The 17,603-nt window shown below is 35.9% G+C and overlaps 1 protein-coding gene across 2 annotated transcripts in view; it reads right to left on the bottom strand.

Moving 5' to 3' along the window:
- LOC149552533 (uncharacterized) overlaps positions 1 to 17,603 on the bottom strand; it is a 65,257-nt gene that overhangs the window by 35,743 nt on the left and 11,911 nt on the right. For both annotated transcript variants that reach the window (XR_016352947.1, XM_089788116.1), the window contains exons 2-3: positions 4,169 to 4,410; positions 3,800 to 4,058 (exon numbers count right to left, since the gene is read on the bottom strand). Coding sequence is in view for 1 of the 2 variants with exons in the window: in XM_089788116.1 (XP_089644242.1) it covers positions 3,800 to 4,058; positions 4,169 to 4,410 (501 nt within the window). In the remaining variant the exon portion in view is untranslated. The remainder of the gene's footprint in view (positions 1 to 3,799; positions 4,059 to 4,168; positions 4,411 to 17,603) is intronic.

Genomic DNA, 17,603 nt, shown 5'->3' with positions numbered 1-17,603 from the left:
TGGACCCTTTCTATTTTTAAGAAAGTGTATTTGGTCACATGGGGAATTATGATGAGAGATTCATATTTCAAACGCCATGGCAATCAAACAAGTATTTCAAGAGATATTAAAGTTCAAGTGACTTAAGTGATTTATTTAAATATTTTAATGTTATAAAGTTATAAAGTTACTTAAGTGACTAAAAGACAAAATTGGCTTTTAATCCCACATTGCCTAGTTGTTTGTCTTCCCTCATATCAAGGTTATAAAAGCGTAGAGCTACATTGAGATGGACACCATGAATATATGTTATTATTCAAATCCTAATCGGTTGCTTGAATGTGACTGGATATTTCCCAAGGAAGAAACTCCTTAAGGAAAAAGGTGGGACTAGACGCAAACCTAGTGTCTCACATTACATTTCAGAGTTGTGATTCGAATTGATACACTGAAGATTTATAAGAAGTTGGAACTCCAACAGCAGAAGTAAGTCAGGAGATTAAAGTCAGCTCCAGGCACTTGGCACGTATAGGTCAGTAACTATGTTTTATGTTTGGACGGCAGGAAGAGAGGTCTGTTATTCCCTAGCTGAGATAATGATGGAGAGAACCTTGAGTATATCCATTTTCATATGACATTGGTTCAGACGTTATCAGCATTTGGCCTAGCATCATACCCACGGTAGCAAAGATGCAAGTGAGTGTTGAAGGAAGCTGGACAGCATAGTGAGCAGTCCCCATAGCTGCGTTAATGTTTGGCACCCCGACGTTAGTCTGGTGCATTAATATATGTTGACAACACTGGCAGTGCTCACTTCAGCAAGGAGGTGACAGTAGCAAGGGTAACAGGTTAGTGCAAGGAAGACTGCAGGCACACCCAACCCTACCACGAGCTCACCCATAGGACACCGTTATCTGCAGTGAAGTCACAGGACAAGAACACTATGTTATGACACATTTCCAGCAACTGGTGAGCATGCTGGAGCTATTGAAAGTTGATAGACTAGAACTGAGATCACTGAAGGTATACCGTAGACAGCAGCATAACTTCCCAGTCATCTGCGAATTTCACCAGGTTCTACTTATTTCTGTTAAAAACTCATGTTGGTAATGCAAGCATTAACATGTGGTATACATTCATGTAATCACTCCTCTATGTTTTCAGAATAGAAAATTTTGCAAGAGGACTGCTGTAGTAGAGTAATATAAATTCCGGACTGTCATTTCCTGAGTTTTCACATTGTTCTTTCAAAGTATTTTAGTCATATTACTCTATTTCTAGAGTCGGATTTCTTACAGCAATATCAAAACTTAAAGACAAAATGTCTCAAGTCCAAACTGATTTTCTTTGACCAGAATAAGTACGGATTATTACAGAAGGTTTCTCAATTAAACACTGTTGCAGGCTGTTTAAGGGTATGCTACAGGGGTGCAACAGATTGCTTCAGGTATACTACAAATTGTTGCAAGTGTGCAACAAACTGCATTAGAGCATTGGTGCAACATTCTTTTGTCAAGATTGTTTTTTAGGACAATTCTTATTGCTTCCAGCACTATGGTAAAGCATGTGGTGGGTATGAGTGGAGATAAATAAGCATCTTCTGTTGCAAGGTAGTTTGGCATTCTACAATGATGCTCGTTTTAGAGAAGATTGAAAAGAGACTTACTTATCTTTAATATCCTTTGTCTTAGCTGAATTTCCTTCTTATAATGATGTGGCAACAGGTCAGCAGCTGAGATCATCTTAGCGGTGAACATACAAAATTGAGTAAAAATTATTAATGGCAATGCAACAGCATATGTGACAATTTCTAGAATAATTCAAGAGGGGCATTTGTCACTCTGTGATATCTACACAGCTTATTGCCCTGACTGTCTTTTGGAGGAAATAGGTAAATTTTATTATGTGAGACTCATTTGTTACTCTTTGGCCCTCCTACACAGTTTGGTTCTCTGACCTTTTTGAGGAAATAGGCAAAATTGATTGTGCGAGACTAGTTGTTGAAATTTTAAGGAACATCACAAAACATATTATAGTGAATCTTCCTTTCTCAACTTGTCGAGAGATCACACCAAAGGGTAAGAGTTTGTTTGACTGCATGTTACAAGTTTAGCAACTAACTTTCTAAATTCTAGCATTGCAAACCTTTGTAGATTATTGACATCCTTGAAGCATATATTTGTCAGTTCAGGTGGGTAAACTCAACATATTCAAAAAAGACCAACGGAGAGAGGACCAAAAAGACAATTATTTATAAAACTTTTGAGAAGTGAACTAAATCATCAAGATAATGTCAAACTACAATTTACATTTCAAATTACATTTTTATTTTCAGTTTTTAAAATTTTCTACGTTAATGTTCAATTTTAATTTGTTTGTAGTTTGCCAGTGTTCAAACCTTTAGTGAGGGATTGGAATTGGTGGATGGGGAGCAAAACCCAATGGGATACATTTATAAGGTTACTGATTGAGCCAAAGAGGCCATGCAAAACCATTACACATGAGATAGAAGCAGGTTTGATCTCATTTGGAAAATCACTGATTGGAGGTGAAACAATCAACTCCACAACCCATTCATGTAATAGGGCACCACCCCAATCCCTAGTTTTACTTTTTCAGAAGCTTCACAAAAATGCAGAAGTTATGGTGAGAGACATCATAATTTTATAGTTGCAAGATCACAAGCAAGCTAAGGGGGTCCCTTTCCTTTACCACTAGCTATCCAAGGGAGATACATCCATATACTAGGTAACAAAAATTGGAATCTTTACTTATATCTTACGGGTTATAACTATAATTATTAATAAAGTACAACTTGCATGCAATTTTATTGAAACCTTATTTGTAGGTTAAGGTGGTAAGACTGGGGTGCAAGTACCCCAAATCTTTAAAAGATGGCACTTTTATTGTCGCAACCTTCTTGCACTTCTGGCTGTGAGTACAACCAGAGATTAATGTCATTCATGCAAAAAAGAGTAAATGGTTAACTCAGAAATGCCTCAATGACCAAGTTTTTGTGTAACACAAACTTCAACATCACACAGGAAATTTGGAGGACAAATCACATGAGCTTGTTAATTTTTGATGAGACTAAATTCTTAAGTGACTAGACTGCAAAATAGCCGGAGCCTTCCTTGCTTACAAGGGATGAGATTGTTGATATTGAGAGGCTGGCTATGGAAAACAGGGGGGATTGGATTGGATTGGATGGAATAACATCAATGATCCAACATGAGGCAGAGGAGTCATTACCATCTTATATTAAAGTGATGACGTAAGCACCTTCTAGTGCTAGCAAGGATCTGCAATCAAGTGTGAGGACTAGAACCCCTCCCCAATCTTTCACTAGAAAAAGGAACAGGAAATTGTAAAATCTTGTAATTTGTTACGTGAATGCAAGTTGTTACTTGAATGCAATATATAACGATACTTCTCAAATATGATAATCATAAATGCATAATAGTTATTGGCTAGCTGTCATATTTGAATGATGATGTAGTTTTGTACTCTGTTTATATTGAAATCTAATAGAAAATAACTCCCCAATGTTTTACAAACTCATTGGATAAAAACTATATGATCTAAAGATAAATATTGCACAAAGAACAACTTTAAGAAAGCTACTAGAATCAAAATTAAAGAAATTATTAATTTGTTACTCTTTGCTGGCATACTCTACAGGAAGATGTCTATCTTCCACTAGCAATGTCTATGCTATGAAACCAAATAATACAAATGTATAAGAATGCCTATCTTCCACTAGCCATGTCTATGCTATGAAACCAAATAATACAAATGTGCTAAAAACATGACAAATCACCTGATTAAGCATCCATTTAAGGCCTACTGCAGCTGTGCATTCATTCTTGGAAGCACTGCTGAACCAATCAAGATTGTAAACAATATCTAATGTTTGAGAAATGGTAGAGAAATTCTGTCGTCTTTCTTTTACTGAAAAAATTTCTCCATGCGAACTGATATTGGGATGGCTATTGAGTAATGTTTCAAACCATCCACTACCAGACCTTTGCATGGATAATATAACAAACAACTGTACAGCTGTGCATGCACATTCATCCCTGATAAATCAATTCCATGTCAAAAGATGTGGAGCTTACAATGTCGCAAACAAGGAAAAACATCACAATTATCTAAAACCAAAAATATATGCCAGTTCAGGCACATGCACCTGGTATATGTCTTGGGAATAGGATAGTGTAAAGGCACATTTTCTGCTGATTTCGTGACGGGAATCTGACAAGAACCTTTGTCCAATAGTTGCCTGAGGAGTGTATATCTTGATCTCATGTGAATATTTATCTGTCTACCACATACAAAGAACATGTACAGACCACATACTGTTGCAAAAATCAGGAATAGTACCCTCCATACTACAGGTGATTTCTTCGATGACTTTCCAGGTTGTAAATCCTGCAAGAGAAATGACAATATTATGACCAGGTAGTCTGAATGTAGGATATAAAGAACACAATTGAACCTCAAATTAGACAGTCAAGGGCAAAGAACTTAGAAAACATAAGCTTCAATGAACAGTTCAAATTCACTCAAAAGCAATGATAAGTTCCTATGCTCTGAAGAAGTAGACTGATAATAAAGATTTGAAGTTCCTTTATTTATTTTATTCAAATTTGACCTCAACAATAATGAGAGCATGGTTTAAGGTTACACACAATAGCTTCAATCAATTGAAGAATCCTGGGCACAAGTAATCATTTGTCTAAAAATATAACACAAACGCAAAAGTGTTTAGGAAGCTAGCAAGTCAACTCAAATTCAAGAAAATCAAAAAGAGAAAATAGGAAAAGTTAATTTCTTAAGTATTGCAGACTGCAGACCATAGACAGAACTCTCAGATCGGTGATGGTTTTCAAAATATTGGTCTATCACAACTTAAATCTCAACTTTATAGATCATTTTTAAAAATTATACAAAATAGCTTCAGTTATTTGAGAAACTTAATAATGAAGCAACATTCTTTGCTCCTAATTTATTTATCATTTATAAAATCTTCTACAAAATGGATGTCGAAGTAGTTCAGTTATGGCTCACCTATATGTTTCTGACATCCATTGATACTTACTACAACATACAGGCATCTTCAGATAACATTATATTTGGGCTCAACATTATATCTCTAAAGCATGTTAAATAACTGAATGTATGACAATGGGAAAACCCAATTTCTAATAATGACAAAAACACCAACTTAAAGGTACAAGCATGGAACAGAATTCAACTCAACAGAAAAGGAAAGCTGTTTAAAATCCATGTAGATGGGGTTTAGTTCAGTAACATATGTCGCGTAGAGAACTCCAAATTGAATGAAGCAATTGTTGAGAGTCAAAATTGAAGCTCTGATTTTGAGTACCATCCTGAAAACCAAGTCAAATTAAGACCCTATAAGAGCTTTTCATGCATATGTACCTATTGGCCATTTTCGGCCCCCCTATTCAGCCCATCACTAATATCCGATCAAAGAAACCTTCAATGGGCTAGGTTCTTTGCAGAGGGTTAGCATCACGTAAGTTGGCAGCTAACATTTCACGTTAGTTCAATTTCTTCTTTTGTTGAGTTGGCTTGGTTTGTTCATTCATCGAGTGAGCTGCAGTTTCTGCTTCTGCCGAGTTAGCTCGGTTTGTTCTTGGTCGAGTTGACACATGTTGCGATGATCAATGGCTCTCATGTTTTTGCAAGCTATCTGCCCATCTTCCCGAAAGCATGAGACGCTGCCACGAGTCGCCATTCCAGCACTTCCTCATACTGCAATGTTTTCTCAAGGCTCCGAAGTCCGTAATTGTGCCACGTGGCGGAGAGTCCCATCTCCGGCGCTTTAAATTAATCCAATATGCACATGAGCAAATCGACGGTGGAAATTCCACGAAAGGTTAAAAGATCACCGTTCATTCTACCAAGCAGCAACCATATCAATGGCCCGCGTGTTTTCGTGAGATGGTCTTCTTGTCTCACGAAAGCGCGAGACATTGCCATGTGTCACCATTCCGACGTTCCTTCATACCGCAGTCTCTGCAAGGCTCTAAAGTATGGAATTGCACCACATGGCGGGGGTCCCCACCATTCATGCTATCTATTTTCCTTCGTTGGGAGGAGTCTCCTCACAACATCTCGATTGTCCATTTCAAAGGGATGATCTACATCGACAACCAACATTCATTTTCGGGAAAACCATATTCCCACCACACCCCCCCGCGATCAATCCAACAAGACAAAGATGGCCAATCAAAATCTACCACATGTCATGGTTGGTCAACCAAGTTTGACTCAAATTTGAAAGAGGGAAATTTCAAAGTGGTAAAAATATATATATATATATATATATATATATATATATATATATTATTTTCCATCTAAATGAATGTGCAGTCTTTTAAAATAAAACTGGGTTTTTATTATAAAGTCCAAACTTTAAAATAAGATAATTTTTTGCAAAATTGAAAGGGTCTTGAATCAATTATTGAACCTGAATATTCAAATGGACGCTAGAGGCCTGACTTTTTGCCGAGATATATAAGTTTTGTATATCGTTAAAAAGGGGAGAGAACGAAGAAACCATTTTTGCAGTCTGAACATGTTCAAGTATAACCAAGCAAAAGATATTTGCAGATTTGTCCAAGGTGCTTCATTTTCAACTACATTCTAGTATGGGTAATTCAGATTTAGTTTGTAGCTGAATGGTGACATGGGTATTTGCCAAACTTGGAGAGAATCTTGTTGCTATTGTTATTTTGCCTCCAAATCAGTTCGGTGGAACTTCTAGCAAAGTTCTGACCCCAAATCAAATATTTTATCATAAAAGGACTTTTCTCATCATTCAGGGAGATATCTTTAGAGTTGGTTATGCACAATGATGGGATTTGATCCAGTTTTCAGCTGTAGAGAGAAGAGAGAGGCTTGGCTTCAACAAATGGAAGATTTTGAAGAGGACAAATGGCATCATCAGATCAGTTCCAAGATTCCTTCCTTCTATATCTTTCTTTCTTCTCTCATTGTAGAAGAGGGGCTCCAGACTTTTGGACAAGTTTCCATAGCTATGATACCGCCAAGGTTGGATGGTGTTGGTTTCAGACTATTGAGCAGAGCTCTAGTTGTGATTCCACCATCTTTCTCTAGCATTTCTCTCTTGTATGAACAGCAGCAATGAAGTATAGAGTATAGTTCTGATCTATTGTGTGTTTTATGAGCCTTTCATGCATCTTGAATGTACTTGTTTCAAAGGAATGAATACAAAGAGCAGCGAATCATTTAGTTTCATTCTAAGTCTCATCTCCTACCTCTGTTGTTTGCAATCTTTTGTGATATGCGGACAAATAACATAGGTCCAATTGCATCTCATTTTGAGTTGTATATCTTGATGTGTTTTGCTTTTGGTTCAAAGAATCAAGTAAATGCTTGATATATTTTGATAAGGTTGCAGATTTCATGAGAAGGATGTTCGATAAGTATGAGGTTCAAATTAAACATTGATGTCTGATTCACAAAGTGATAGGATAGATCTGATATCTTGATATATGAGATAGATGATTGATATCCTAGATGTATGTTGTGATTTGTGGAATACCCAATGAATAGAGCACTGACCAGCTACAGGATCAATTTAGTTTGTTGCTGCATATGTGAGGTTTTGCTGATTCAAAATCAGTATATCAATCATATATTTTTCCTTTCTGTTTAAGAGCTGAAAGGATACCCTCACTCAACTTGTGGATTTCATAGGTTTTGTAACTTGCTATTGTATACCTTTGTTATTGCATAAGTATAGGAGAAATAAGGGTTTAATCTGCTTTCCACAGATTTAGATGTATGCTTTGAACTGGTACCATATGAACAAATCTAAAGGTTTACCCACCTAGGTTTTGCAAAGCCTGAAGTAGAAGGAGTTCAGCCTTATAGTTGGGCCGGGTTCTTAACAAATTGTGTCCATCGTAGGAGATAGCTGCCTTTAGATGCAATGTTGTCTTCGCTACCTGGCAGTTAAAATCACTATTAAATCAGGAGCCAACAGCACTAAATATCTTGGTGACTACTCAAAAATTCCACAAACTCAGAAGAAAAAGGAAGTTTGGGTTACTGCACATTGAATGAAACATCTAAAAGAAAAATCAATCCCTCCAACTGGATAAGAAACAACATTTACGTGAACCCTTCCAAGAGCTATCAAACTAGGCTTGGCAATCTAAAGATCCCAATCCAACCCATTTGAAAAATCTGAAATGTCAACATAAAGGAGTGGCAAGTCATTTGCAGTTACTCTCACATGCTACACATGATCCAATAAAAACAGCTTCACTTTGTGCACAAAAGTGATAAAAATTGGATCATGGAGGCAAGTAATTTGGTTAGATAAGAAACTAATCTTGATCTAAATGTTTAATTGACTAAGCACACAAGCTCAAGCATTATCTTGTACAAGACAATATGCAAAAACAAGAGTCTGTAGAGGATAAATGTACAAGACACGGGTGCAAAATGGTTGGCAATGTCTGTCCAGCCAACAGAATGGGTGTGATTAGACATATAGTGGCTATTTATTAATTAAAATAAAAACACAGTACCATGGTTTCTGATTTTTAATTTATTTTAAAATAGCAACTAAACAGCCATTCTGTCAGCTGGATAGCCATTTTGAAAATGGTTCAAGAGTCATCTAGACATCAAAAGGTCAAAGGTGATTGTGACAATAGGTACACCTGGCAGGCTCAGCCATGATCAAACTAAAAAAACATTTTAGACTGCCGTTGACCAGTCCTGTACAGTACATGGCACTTTAATGGTTTCAATTGGAATCAAAAGTGTTAGCTGCAAGCTCCATGAGATGCTGAAAAATTGCAAAGTATGAAATTATATGCTTTCAAAGGCTGCTGGTGTTAAGGAGTTTATAGTGAGTTTTGTCTATATGTTCTGCCAAGGTGACATCTAGTGAATTGAGGTAATGTGTGAATTCAGAAAGTTGTGAATTATCTTTCAAGGATATTATTATTATTTATTTCAATTGGTTTCCTTTAAAACCAAACAGAGGCAATAAACTTGTAGATTTAGAAACAGTGGGGCTGAAAAAATTAAAATTATGCATTCTTGAAGGTCATTGGCATTTAGGAGTTTTGTACTTGCCTTTTTTTGAATTTTGTGTATATCTACAGCCATATTGGAATTGAATATCTCTCTAGCGTGCATTCAACATGTTGCAAAGTTGTTTTAAAAGTGTTAGGATAATGTTACTATTGATCAGTGTCGCTGCAAGCTTAAGAATGGCAATAAACTTGTAAATCCATAAAGATATAATGGAAAGAGAAGGTAAGTCCTTAATCTTAGTTTTACCAAACTATGTTTCTCCAAGGTAATCTCTTGTGTTATTGCTAATTCCTTTTATGTATTTTTTCAGTTGTTGTTTCAATACATGCATCAACACTTCAACAACTGGTTTATAAGCACATAAAGGCTATTTAATTCAAGGATTAAAATTTGGGCTAATTGTTGCAAAAGTAGTTACAGTTATTGGATTTTGCGGCCTTTCCTGTAATGCATTGACTAATTTTGCAGATTGATATCAGTTAACAAAACAACTTATGCAAGAGAAAAAAAAACAAGTATATTGCTAAGTAGGAGATATTCTTCCAAAACAAGTCAAATTGTGATATTGCCATCAGGATTTAACTGTGTAGTTTTCGAGTCAAACTCATTGACCCATATTTCATGAGATATACATTTGGAAGTGGCATAGAGATGTGACAAACATGATCAATGAGGCAAAATTAATGCCCCAGGGTTTAAAAACTGTAAACAAGAACCATCAAATTAGGAGAATATACAGCAGGCATATCTCAATCCTTTGGAAAGCTTAAGCAGTCAAAGAAGGTAATGGATACTCTCAAGGGAAAGCTAGGAAGATCAATGAAGCATTTCAATATGTTTGAGGATCTGAGGAAATGACAACCACAAGTCCACAAGAAGAAGAAGCCCCAAACCAATAAACATCTCAAACATCCACCTTATGAACATTTAAAATTTCTCACCTTACTCCTCCGTAAAAACAAAATTGACTCACACAATAAAAAGCAACAAATTCTGTAAAAGACAAAGGAATGTCACCATCAATAAAGTGAACTCCGTGTTTAAGAGCGGCAGTTCCATCTTATGACGATGGTTCAAATTTTTGTAGCAGCTTGAGGCACCTTCTATGGTCTCCCAACCGGTGTTCCATAATGAAAATGAGTTTGTTGGATAGAACTTCGAAGGAATCCCATACAACCTATATCAGGATACTAGAGTAACAATTCTCATTTCCAAGCATTATGTAAACCCTAAATAGTCCCAGTAGGGGACATTACACATCAACATTCAAAACCTAGCATCGCAGAATACCTAAGAGAGAGAGAACATAACATTTACCAGAAATGATTAACTTGATATGATGAAATTTAATTCAACAATCTGTAAATTATATTTCACTAATAGGAAGATTACCAAATTCTTTTATGAGCAACACTAAAATCCATTCTGTTAAAATTGCATTCCATTAATAGTGGCAAGAAAATTACAAAGAAAGTTGAATAATGAAAAAGGAGAAAAGCCCTACTACCATTGGATGTAAAATTCCAACCCTAACACTTATTGGAATAACTTTATTGATTTTTCTAAAATCTTTTTCTCTTTGAAAGCTTAATTCTAAAATCTAACCCTGGTTAATTCTGAATTCTGCTTTAAACTCTACAGTGGAAATTATTACATGACAATTTTCCACCTTTATTTTTTGTGCATCTTGCTCCATACTAAAATGTTTTGGCAACACTTTAATAATACATTCATTATAAAAGAATTTTATAAACTTATGTATTTGTAAAGATAAAACTAACTTGAAAGTAAAACCTATCAATGACATGGATTACCTGATACAAATTCTTAAATACATTTGCCCAGCTTAAAATGAAAAATAGACCACATAAACATTTGGTATTAAATTTACATCAATCAATGCCTTATCCATTGGACAAACTCTTGTGTACCAATGAGCTCCAGAGCGGCAAAATAGAATTTATAAATCAACAATTTCTGTCAAATACATTATTTTGAAATGGTGCCAAATGAGGGGCAACTTTGACTGGAATGCTGAATAAAAGGATAATCCATCTAGAAAGCTCAATGCTGAATGTACCCAAGTGTTACTTTATGCCCAAGTTTTATAATATAGACACTAGAATCATAAAAGGACTCAAAAACGAGCATTAAGAGTTGTATACACTATTTGAAAGAAAACAAGGGGTAATGAATGGATGAATAAAAGATTTTAATAACGTCCACAAGGCCAAAGTAGCCTATGTGACCTGCATGCTAGCACAGAGCCCTACAAAAGGGGGAAAGAACCTAAGCAAGTTGTAACCTCTTGACTAACTCGTCTCTTTATTGAGGGATTTTGATAATCAGATTTGCAGTTTTGCCCAACTACTTTTCCTTAAATAAGTTGTTACATCCCAATTTTTGACCTAGCTTGAAATATAGCCGTTGAGGTTCGCATGAAGTCAGTTGGCAGTTTAATTTGATATAATCTGGCGAAATGGTAAGATAGTTGGTCGTTATGATTTCAAGTGAAGATGACATGTTAGTTGATTGTTAATCACGAATTCATGGAAGAAAAGATGAAAGGTTAATTGTTATGATTAGTTATGATTAAATAATTTATAATTTAATTACGTAGAAATTCCTTGCAGGGAGCATGTCGAAGGGGTGGAAGCATTGCCAGAAAAGAATTAGGCAGGGCATTACCATCATCACTGGGCAGACGGGTAAAAGACCTAGCGATTTGAGATAGAATACATCTGCGAGACTCGCATGAGTTATTTAGTAATTTAATTAAATTAATTGAGTTTAAATATAAAACATATCTTAAAGGATTTTATTTTATCTTTTGTTATATTTTTTTAATAATTATTTATATACGTACATTAAAATGTAAAATGATTTAGCACCATTATAATTTAATAATTAATTAAGTGATGCTGCTTATTTATATTAGATTTTAATAATTATAATAACTTTTAAAACCTTTTATCTTCTTTCTTTCTCACTTTTCCCTCCTTTCTTTCCTTTCTTTTAAACCGATTTGAAAAGCTTTCGAATATAATCTTGTAAACGAAGGTAGCCGTAAGGTCTGGCCCAATCTATATTATGGATTCTTTATGGTCTTTTGGCATTCTTTTTCATGCACTCTTCATCGGCTTTCCTATTCTCTTAGCATTTCGAGTTCCTTGTTAGCTGCTTTGTAGAGACTGAATCCAGTTCAGATTGTATTTTCGCTTGAATCAAGCCAATATCATTTTTCATAAGCCACTAAGCTAGATAAATGGGTTGATACAAGTGCGGGCTCTTCTTAGAAATTGGTGATAGAGAGAGTCATGTAAGATATTCTAACTTGTGTAATTCATTTATGCCTTCCTTTGGTAATATGACTGCAGAACGTAATCCTTGAGCCGGCTGAACGATATGGGGTAGTTAGACCCGATTTGCATATAAGTTTACTGTACTTCATTACAAGTTTGTCATTTTCTTTGTGGTATACGACTTGATGAATGCATGAACCCTGTCATACTCTTTAAAAGTTTGCAGTGTTCTTTGAAAAGTCGGTCGACTGCCTTTTACAATAACATTGCAATACTCAAATCTAACGTCTTCTTTCATATATGTAATTTCTCTGAATTTCTTTTTAAGAAAGTTATCGTTTTTCCCTTTTCCAAGTCTGACGATTTCATTGAGATAAAATGGTATTGTTTATATAGTCAGTTGTATTCCTTGTGATAATATGATATTGTTTTTATACATAAAGGCCTGTCGTTTCATATATAATCGACTATGTGAAATGATAAAATAGAAATTCTTTAAATTCATATGCAGCTCAAGGTATAGATGTTATCATTCCAAATGGAATCAATTTCATCCTGAATACATATAAATATATTTAACTAAGAATGAGATATTGAAACCAAAACATTAAGGAATTCACCAGGTGAAGATGCCAGTATGTGGTGAAGGTGTAAAGTATCATTGTGATCTTTAATCTAATAACACCTGGGAATCACCAGCTTGGAGGCTTGAATAAGGTGAGGAGGTGAAGAGAACCGGCAAAATGAGGATGACATCAATATTCATAAAAATAATACATAAAACATTTTTATAGCTCATGCATGTTTCACTCATGAAGAATGTTGTCAATTTTGAGATCTTAAAAGAACATAATTATGTAATCAAAGTATGAAATGTTGGATGTATGTAATCTTCTTGAATAATTGACAGTGTCGTCTACTCTGAGAAATCCAAATATATGAGACTCACCCGGCTATGTAGCCAAGAAAAAGGGGTGACATATAAGAGATAGAATCATGGATTGCTTTTCATTTATATTAATATCGATTATAAGCATATTTCTAATCTTGAGATACTGTCACAATTAAGTGATCGAAGGGAAAGGAATCTGAAGTCCTAATTGACTGAGAGATGACTGGAACCCTAAATGATTCAGTGGTATCGGAAGCCCTAATTGACTCCGTGGTATTGGAATTCCTATTTGAATCAGTGGTATTGGAAGCCCTAACTGTATCCGTGGTATTGGAAGCCCTAAACGAATCCGTGGTAGCGGAAGCCCTGAGTGAGATAGTAGTATCAGCCCTAAATAAACCGAAGGTAAACAATGCCCTAATTCATACAGTGGTATGTGATGCCCTAATTTAACATATAGTGGTATTTACTTGTAATTATCATTTGATTTTAAGATAGCGGTTTGTAGATGATAGTCATCATATGAAATTGTTATAGTGTATTTGTGGACTAACCCATGTGGTTGCAGAAGCATCCCTAATTTGATTTCGAACTCATTTTTCTGAGGTAAGTGGTTTTCAATTTCTGTAGTAATTTCATTTGATGGTAATTCAAGTTTTTAGTTAAGAAATTTTGTCTAACTGATCTTGACGGTCAATCTTATTCACATGAACATGAATGATATAACTGTCTTTCTATGAAACGAAGTAATAACTATTTTCTTTGAGTATGTTAGATGTTAATTTAGACTCGAGAAAATGAGATGTTACATAAGTAGTTTGCAATATCCCGAACAGGATATTTGCTGTTTTTTTCCTTCAACAATACGCTCAGAAATAAAAACCTTGCAGATAATTTCCAGCACATTCAAAAACCAGTAGAAGTTCCAATTAAATCACTTTTCTCAGATACAATATTCAGTCTCGGATGTAAGCAAAAATGGTGTACAATGCTATAATAAGACTAGAAGATTCTTCAGATGAACATAACCAGTTATTTCACAATAGCATTCAAGAAGTCGAACATAAAACCATGAATACAAACTAATAAGGTAAAACCAGCAACTCTTATAATCCCTAAATTACATTATTGTATTATACAACAGCAATACAATAACCAGCACTACGAATCCAATCCTAAACACAAATTAACAATCAGATTGGAATACTAGACTAAGAACTTGTAAGCGCTACTGAAACACCTAAAATGATGTTTCCCGAGACAATGGGTATGCGTCCACTGTCTGCTAGCACGAGGGGCTACGTCCCCCAACTAGCTGAAAGCTGAAGCTTTCTAAGGCTCTCAGAAGAGAGGAAACTGAACTGAATAATAGAATCAAGCATATCCAACAATGAGCCTCTTTCCCCTTTTAATACGCAAACCAAGACTCTTCGACTCCTCTCTGGTTTCCGTCTTATTCCCTTGTGGCTCTTCAACTACCCTAAGGCATTTCATCTTGTTCCTCCTTGCCCCTTTGTCCTTTATATAACAATATATCGATCTTTTTAATATTTTGTGCCTATGTCTCAAAGTTAATTTAATATTGCATAAAATAAGACTTCAATATTCTAATGTTCCAAAAGGGAACATTACAAATCTCCCCTCCTTAAAATTGTTTGTCCTCAAGCAATTAGTACCAAGATCCCATACGAGTCTGCATGCAGCCCTATAATCCAAATTGAAAACAATTTCGGCCATACTACGAAGCCAAATGTCTCTCTGCAATCTATCTCTCGACCGGATCCCTAGATCCCATATAACTCTCTAAAAAAAAATCAGCATCTGCACCTATAAACCGATCAATACCATGACCACAATAAAATCCTCGTCCAACCATAGATACAATTTGCCAACACCAGGATCCCAAACTCTGTTAAGTTGCCTCGTTGCTATGATGAGATAGAAATATATCCAGGGTCCATGTATAATTTAGTAGAATGTGAAGACCTAACCTAAGCGGATGATGTAAGAAATGAACTGCTCAAAAGTTGAAACTATCATCCCATGGACATCAAAGTTCATATTGTCGACATAAACTTGGAGAATTCTCAAACGCATAGGTGCTATGAGTATGAAAGATGCTAAAAATCTACCCACAAACCTCAAAAAAATACTCCACCAAGAACTGTTCAGAGGCTGATGAAGAAAATTCACCCAACTCCTGAATGGAATGAATTCAAAAAATATGTTGGGACTGATCAAATGATAAACAACAGAAGTTGATTTATCATTCCCCTACTGAGATCCGAATTCACTGCTAGAATCTGAGCCAGGATCCCAAAGTCTGAAAATCAAACTCTTCCTCTTCATGACAAACAAGAGATGATCCTTCATTTAACATAAAAAAAGGATTGTCGAACATCCAATCAGCAACAACTTCAAACAAAGAGTTGTTAACAAGCTGAAAGTGTTCTGAAGTTTTGCTACTTAACCATTTGGGGCAGCTATCCCAGTCATACATCTGCTAAATGCTTTCAATATCGTCAATGACTTCCTGGAAGAACTCTTGCCTCATTCTATTCTCATGTTCTCGAGAGTGTTCCATGAGCTTGATTTGATTTTCTGCTCCAAGTAGAGATAATTGAGTTTCACTCAGTGCCTCCCGAACATACTTAAGTCTCTTGTTGAGATCCTCAATCTCATCCTTTTCCCGATTTGACTGTGCTGCATAAATCTCAGCAACCTTAAGAATATAATCCCTATCGGACAGCAGATATAAGTAATCTAATTTCATAGTCTCTAGGGCTGTTTTGACTTTTCGTAACTCGGCCACATGCTAGTCACTTTCCCCTTCCCTTGGGACCTTCCTGTAGAGCTCATCAACCAACTTGTGGGTACTATCAAACTCTATGTTCCCCCGAGTTTTCAGTACGGGGACGATGGGACGGGTTTCCGGGACGGCAAATTTTTTTGGCGATTTTGGGGACAGGGGGGGACGGCAAACGGGGATGGCTATATATATATAGGGAAATTTTAAAATATACATTGAAATTTGCAAATATACATGTCATTCATATGAAACTAAGCACAATGCATATAATTTAAACACTATAAAACCATAACATACAACATTTGAATGCCATCTAGGAAATAATATCCAATTTCAGTACTCAATTGTCAAAATGCATATCAATATCAATGAACAATATCATAATGATAAACATGATAAATCTAAAAATCTAAATCTGAATATGCCTAAAGCGATACGCCCAAAGGCTAGAGGGTTGCCATAAAGTATTAAGTACCAATGTATCATAATCATATTGATGTTCAACATAAAAAGCATAACATAGAAAAATGAAGCAGACTGCTGCTCCTATTCTGCCTCTACCGGATTTGGAGGAGTGGGGCCCACCTCGGCGACCTAGTAAGGAGCCTTAAAAATATTTTTTAATATTCACTTTTTAATTTTTTTGCATTAAAAAAAAAAAAATTAGGGACGGTTGGCCATACTCGGTACGGTTGGGGGACATCTAGGCATCCCCTTTTCGTACCAGGGACGGCCTTTTTTTCCCCAGCCGTCCCCAAGTTTCAATTTGCCCTTTTTGGGGACTGCTGGGGGATGTCCCATACCCACCCCCCGTCCCCGAGACATCCCCGTCTCCGAAACACCAGGTTTTAGGCCGGGTACGCATCCCCGGGGAACATAGATCAAACTGCACCAAGGATGCCACAACATGTCTTCACTAACCTTCATTTGATTCTATACGGCATGTATTTCATTATCTCCCTACTGAAACTGTTCATTGTCTTGCAGTGTCATCTTAGGCTGTTCCTCTAAATTCATAAACTGAGTATCATGAATATATGGTTTATGATACCAAGGTACCAAACTGCTACTACCTTTGTGCAATCTATTTCATTATTCTTCCTGACAAAGCTTACCTCCAAGTCACCAATGAAGAAACTTGCACCTTGTGTAACAATGTCTATGTGATCGCAAGAAGGCTGCCCATCTCTGGTAGTTGTCTGCTCTTCTATTTCAAGATCATCCAAATGATAATTCTAGTCTATCAAACTTTCTTCGTACACCCCTGTGTGTTGTTTGTTAGCAAAGAGATCCTGGACCAACTCCAGATAACTTCTTTTTGCCATATCCATCATATTTTGTTGCCCTAGATAAAAATCCACGTAGTCGCTGAATGATAAATCATTCCGAATTCAGTTAGGAAATCTTTTATACTCTCTATAAATGTCAAGGATTTCTACTCTTACGTTGGCTTCAGACCTCCAAGCTAACTGTTCTTGTAGTTTCGTGGTATCTTTTAAGATTTTACCCCAAA

Source organism: Cupressus sempervirens, chromosome 6 (assembly GCF_028749045.1).
Source record: "Cupressus sempervirens isolate cs-2001-9-10 chromosome 6, ASM2874904v1, whole genome shotgun sequence".
NCBI lineage: Eukaryota > Viridiplantae > Streptophyta > Pinopsida > Cupressales > Cupressaceae > Cupressus > Cupressus sempervirens.
The sequence above is the reverse complement of the archived record's forward strand: the minus strand, read 5'-3'. Positions and strand labels throughout refer to the sequence as shown.